This window comes from Nanorana parkeri, unplaced genomic scaffold, assembly GCF_000935625.1.
Source record: "Nanorana parkeri isolate BGI_ZX_2015 unplaced genomic scaffold, ASM93562v1 scaffold750, whole genome shotgun sequence".
Classification (NCBI taxonomy): domain Eukaryota; kingdom Metazoa; phylum Chordata; class Amphibia; order Anura; family Dicroglossidae; genus Nanorana; species Nanorana parkeri.
The window spans coordinates 688463-694850 of NW_017307018.1; the positions used below are offsets into that span (position 1 = coordinate 688463).

A 6388-nucleotide genomic window follows, 5' to 3' on the forward strand; every position below is an offset into this window, starting at 1 on the left:
TGACCACTGAGCCTTGGGTCTCCACCAAGGCGCTGGCCCCCCTTTTGGCTTTGCTTCAGTCTCCCCACGGTGGAGTACCTGGACAATCTCCTTGTCAAAGGACAGTTGGCTGAAACCTTGACATCCGGTATTCATCGGATAATACAAACCCTACAGAGCTTCAGATGGGTTCTGAACCTCCAGAATTAATCGCTGGAAGCCTCCCATTGCTTGGAGTACCTGGACCTGGTTTTGGAGGTGGCCCTGTCCCGGGGTCATCCATCTCCTGGAAAAGATCCTATCTCTCCGCTTTCATACTTGTAGTTCATGGTCCAGTAGACGCCGACCTTTTAGTTTTGCATTAAGGTGCTGGGCTTGATTGTAGCCTCCATCAAGGTAGTTTCCTATGCTCAATTTCACTCCATACCACTGAAGCTCCGCATTCAGGCTGGGTGGGATTCACTGGACTTCAACTTATGTTGGCACTGCAGAAGCCAACCTTTAAGCCTTGCAGAGACAGCCCTTTGACCCTACTCACTCAGTTGCCTTCTTTGTCGCCATCACTTCTACCAGTTGTGTTTTGGAGTTGGCTGCCTTGACTTGTAATGAGCCTTTTCTGGTTATCCACAAAGGTAATTGTACTACTGAGACCTACATCCTCCTTTCTTCCTAAGGTTATCTTTGCCTTCCACCTAAACCAGGACATTGTGTAAGCTTTCTTATGCCCTACACGAAAGCGCAGGTTTGACGCTGTCATTGTGAATGAGGCCTAATCTTGCCTAATCTGCAAGGCTGCTACCTGGTCCCGTTTACACTTCTGCCAAGTTTCACCAGGTGGATGTTTGGGCCCCTGCAGATGCTAGATTTAGCTGCAAGGTCCAGCAGGTGGCCCTCTGAACTTTTGGCCCTTCTGCTTTGGTTTTCTGTTGGGATAAGTTGTACTTTTTCTCGGGCCTGTTAGCCATTGTGTGTTGTGTTACCCACCCCTCTTTTGAGGAACTTAATTATCTATATCCTGTCATGTATATTTAAAAAAATAATGCATTTTTGTCTTACCTGTAAAATCCATTTATTGGAGTACATCAGGACCCTCTCCTCTGTTTTCTATGGTTCACTCTTGTACTGCTTACTGCCAAACATTTGCAGACTGGGAGTGGGAGGGGTTATATGGAGCTGTCGTAAGAGCTTGATTGATTTGCCAGTGTCCAATCACCTAAGGTGGCTGTATGGTTTAACAAATGTAAGTCCCTGGGTCCTGTGACGTACGTCAAGAAGCACATTTTACAAAGTAACCACCGCTCTAAGCTCTTTCCTGTGTCGGACTACAATCTCACATTTAGTTTACTAATTTGTATTGAGATTGTAGTCCATCATGGTAGTGAGCGTGGAGCGGTGGCTACTGTACAACACACACAGGGACCATGGGGAACAAAAGTAGCCACCCTCCAGAAGGAAGGACAGTGTCAGCACCAATTTAGAGATGATTTGAGGATCTACAGCCGAATGATACACAAATAAAGTACATGTTTATTAATAGGTATTTGATTGCATTTTTAAGATTTAATTCCTGAGTTTAGTGTCACCATAACACTAACACTAACCATAAACACTGTTAAAATGAATGCAGGTAAACACAAAGTCTGATTGATACCATTGAAAATCATCCCATGCACTTATATGCATTTAGGAACGTGCTATAAATGCAGGTTTGATGCTGTCATTGTGAATGAGGCCTTTACTATGTATGTAACTGCTCAAACATGGATGTGTGAGATCTGCGTTGCTCATGGTCCAGTAATGGAAGATAACTAGAATGGCAGCAGTTTAATCCTGGCTATGGAAGCAACAGATGACTGGCTAGATATGACGTCATTGGAGGGCGGGGCTAAGCTGGGAACTGTCACTCGCTGAGAGTGCTGATTACACCTTGCATGGCAGGAACTCCCTCACCCCCCACTGCATCCTCCTAACAGTTGTCTCCTATCTGGGGGAAGAGAGTGTACACAGGGCTGGAGAGAGGCGGGGTGAGCTGATACAGGATCGCCATGCTCAGTCCTTGGGCCTCTCCCTGTATCCAATCTTTCCATCTTCTTCCAGGGATTGTAGCCTTCCTAACCCTTCCCTGGACACAATGATGTCTGTACCCTTCTTATTGTAAACAGCTTGCATCCAAGGGAACTAGCGGACTATTGATCGTTTCCCACTGTCAGCTCAGCATGATCTACCCCTTCCCCGGGTACCAGAACCCAGTGCTGGCCTTCAGGCCATTGATCTCCTGTTTCTGTTTGCTCAGCCTGCTGTTGTGCTGCAAAATCGGGGGGTGCAGGAGGGTTTCCCCGGGCTCCCCGGCCCCGCAGCTGACAGATCTTCGATCGCAGATCTCCGGGGTGGAGGAGCTGCTGGAAGAATTCCGCAAACAGCTGCAACAACAAAGGCACCAGCAGGACTCTGGTCAGGAGGAGGAGGAGGACGGATGGCAGGACAGACACAAGCACGGTAATGGCAGGGATGCTCAGCAGACCGGGGACGGGACTGACATACAGCGCCAGCTCCAAGAAGTGGCGGTCCGGCCGGCTGGAGATGTAGGAGAGGATCTGTGTAACTTTAACCAGCTGGAGGACTACATCATCCGTACCAAGGACTCTCTGGAGGCCGGGGCCAGCTTCCTGAAGGCTCCTGGGGAGGTGTACAGCTGGAAGCAATGTCTGGAGGTGTGCTGTCTGGAGAGGAGCTGCTCGGCGGCCGTGGTGGAGAGATCGGCCCGGGGGCTCGGCTGTTTCCTCTTCGATTGCATTCACCGGGGGCGAAACGTGTGCCAATTCTCCCAACATAGAGACTACAGTAGCTTCACCCTCAGCGGCCGTAATGTCACCTCTACATGGGATGGCTGGACCCCCCTGAAAGCCTCCTCTGCCACCCAGGGTAAACAATACTCTCATCCTGCTGCTTCTTTCTATAGCTTACTATTGCTAAATTCTATCCAAAAAATGTTTTTGTTTTGGTCATCTGTGTCTTCATAGGTAGATACCCTTCCACTTCCTGTCCTGTAAGCTCAACAGGAAGTGAGATAATACTCCATTGTGAGGGAAATGCACTCTGAGCGCTTGTTCACACCGAAAGCGTGTACTTTCTAGAGAGGTAGCTGCTGGAACGCACCGCGATCGGTAAGAAACTTCCTCCTGCGTTCTGGGGCATGGCGGTGCATTGAATTCAATGGCACCCCCGCTCGCAGTCCGATCGGACACATGGCAAAACTTTGCCAGCGTTCTGTTCCACTGCAAACGCAAAAAATAGGGTTTGCTCTGCTTTAGTGGGGCAACTCAGATTAATAACGTGCTGGATTATTGTGTTCCTAGTTCATTTTAATACTTTATTGCTGTGTAATATGCGTATAGGGAAATGCCACGGGTGGCACACGTGCAGTACAGCCTTCTTGGCCAAACCTCTTAGTTCTAACTAAACGGGAAGTCAGGCAGTTAGAGATCTCGAGGAGTTGGAGCTTTTGATAGAACACCGGTCCTGTAGACTCAACAGGAAGTGAGAGGATAGTTTTCCACCGGGAGGGGAATGCCGTTTTAGACAGTTGCCACAGGAACAAGTGGCATCCTATACAGTGCATTCAGAAAGTATTCAGACCCCCTTCAGTTTTTTCAGTTTGGTTATGTTGCAGCCTGATACATTTGCTTGCATTCTTTTTTTCCTCATTAATCTACACTCAGTACTCCATAATGACAGAGTGAAAACAGAATTTTAGAAATGTCTGTGAATTTATGAAAAAGAAAAAACTGAAATATCACACGTACTTAAGTATTACTCCGTACTTTGTTGAAGTACCTTTGGCAGCAATTACAGCTTTGAGTCTTTTTGGGTATGACACGACAAGCTTTGCACACCCGGATTGGGGGATTTTCTGCCATTCTGCTTTGCAAATCCTCTCAAGCTCAGTCAGGTTGGATGGGACAGTCGGTGGACAGCCATTTTTAGCTCTCTGCAGAGATGTTTAATAGGGTTCAAGTGAGGGCTCTGGCTGGGCCACTCTAGGACATTTACAGAGTTGTCCCTGAGCCACTCCTGTATTGTCTTGGCTGTGTGCTTAGGATCGTTGTCAAGTTGGAAGGTGAACCTGTGGCCCATTCTTGGGTCCTGAGCGCTGTGGAACAGGTTTTCATTGAGGATATGTCTGTACTTTGCTTAATTCAGCGTTGCCTCAACCCTGAGCAGTCCTCCAGTCCCTACTGCTGAAAAACACCCCCACAGCATGATGCTGCCACCACCATACTTCACTGTTGGGATGGTATTGGGCATGTGATGAACAGTGCCTGGTTTCCTCTGAACATAACATTTAGAATTAAGACTGAACAGTTCAATCTTGGTTTCATCAGACCAAAGAATCTTGTTCCTCACAGTCAGTCCTTCAGGTGCTTTTTTGCAAACTCCAAGCGGGCTTTCATCCGTTTTGCACTGAGGAGAGGCTTCCGTCTAGCCACTCTGCCATAAAGGCCAGATCGGTGGAAGGCTGCAGTGATGGTTGTCCTTCTGGAACTTTGTCCTATCTCCACACAGGATCTCTTAAGCTCAGAGTGACCATCAGGTTGTTGGTCATCTCTCTTACTAGGGTCCTTCTCCCCTGATTGCTCAGTTTGGCTGGGCAACAAGCTCTTGGAAGAGTCCTGGTTGTGTCAAACTTCTTCCATTTGAGAATTATGGAAGCCACTGTGCTCTTGAGAACCTCCAGGGTTTGTTCACACCATATGCAGTGTATTCCAGCGCGTTTAGCTGCTGGAATGCACTGTATTGCATCCTGGCCGGTTTCCTGCTTTCAGGGGCAGGAGGGGGGCATGGCGGTGCATTGAAGTCAATGGCACCGCAGCCAGGCCCCCTGCATTGGGATCGCCCACACCAGAACGCTTGGCACATCACTGCCTGCGTTCCGGTCCAGTGCGAGCTACAAAAAATAGTGCATGCAGCTTTATTTTTAGCCATGTGATCTCATTGGTTTCAGGTGAAAAGAAATGTCACTTTAAAATTTATTTCCACTTTTGAAGTAAAATTTTTGAAGAGAAAACTCCACTATATGTTTTGTGTTCCCATTCATACAGCATATACCTAAAAATACTTTTTCAAAAATATTTCTTACTTTTAAGCTGCCCATACACCTTACAATTATCTGCAGATTTTCTATGGTCAGATGGAAAAGGTGCAACAGATTCCTCCATCTACACTTAAGGCTCTGTTCCCACCTAGGCGTATCAAATATGCGCGTTTGTCGCACGTTTTTCGTGACGCGCGTTTTTACCACGATTCGCGGTAAAAAACGCGCGACAAACGTGCGTTTCCGAGGGCTACTTGGCTGTATCCCAATGGAAACGTGCAACAAAAACGCCGCAAAGAAGCTCATGTACCTTTTCAGGCGTAGGCCGTTTTGTAGCGCGTTCAGATGGGCTGAAATACGGCAAGGTGTGAACCATACCCATAGAAAACAATGGGATTTTCATGTTTGAGCGTTTTGTAGAGCGTTCGTAGAGCGTTGAACACGCTACAAAACGTACAGGTGTGAACCAGGCCTTACTGTGTGGATGGAGGAATCTCCACCTGGGCCAATCTGTTGCACTTTTTCCATCTGACCACAGAAAATCTGCAGATAATTGTAAGGTGTATGGGCACCTTTAGCTGTGTCTTTGATGAAGGCCTTTGTGCAGATTCCAAGCTACTCTGAGCAGTTTGACTGTGAAAGTACAAGGACAAACTGAGGGCAGACTGACCTTCCTCTCATTAACATACAATGCCTCGGAAGCTTTAACCCTTTGTAAGGACCGATAGTGATCACATCTAGTTTACCTCTGATAATGAAATCTACCAGCATAGCACAGACAGGGTTAATTAGAGTAAACATAACTTCCCACCACCCCCTCCTTAACATTACATAGGGGGGAGCTCATAGGATTTTTAAGCAAGTAAAAAGCATTTATTTTCACCATAAAGCCAATGGCTGTATGCTGTTGTTGGCAGGTATATGCTGTGAGCTTATAGAGCAGGGGTGGGCAAACTCCGACCCTCCATTACAGACCCATCATGCATCTGTCTCTGGGAGTCGTGACTGTAGCTGCGAGAATCTTGCAATGCCTCATGGGACTTGTAGTTCTACAACAGCTGGAGGGCTAGAGTTTGCCCACCCCTGCTATAGTGGAATGAATTATAGGGTGTTGAAGGGTGACAATGATTGACCCCTTTATATTACTGTAGGTGGCTTATTATCTCTGTGACACCAGAACAGGAAATGAGGGAAGTGAACAGAAAAGCAAAATGTCAGGGGGCAAGCTGCCATTTTTTACCATGTTATTTCCTAAGGAGAAAAATTAGTGATTTCTACTGAACTTGCAAAAGTAGTTACATTTATATATATATATAT

The 6388-nt window shown here is 47.0% G+C and overlaps 1 protein-coding gene across 2 annotated transcripts in view; it reads left to right on the forward strand.

Annotated features, from left to right (window-relative positions):
* The first annotated feature begins 2147 nt into the window (after window positions 1-2147).
* The window catches only part of LRP11 (LDL receptor related protein 11), a 33310-nt gene continuing 29069 nt past the window's right edge, over window positions 2148-6388 (forward strand). Inside the window, exons 1-2 of one of the 2 annotated variants that reach the window (XM_018564436.1) lie at window positions 2148-2475; window positions 2506-2901. In XM_018564436.1, coding sequence (XP_018419938.1) covers window positions 2196-2475; window positions 2506-2901 — 676 coding nt within the window. In that variant the 5' untranslated portion in view covers window positions 2148-2195. Of the gene's footprint in view, window positions 2902-6388 lie in introns of both variants that reach the window. The other variant, XM_018564435.1, reaches the window with a different exon arrangement.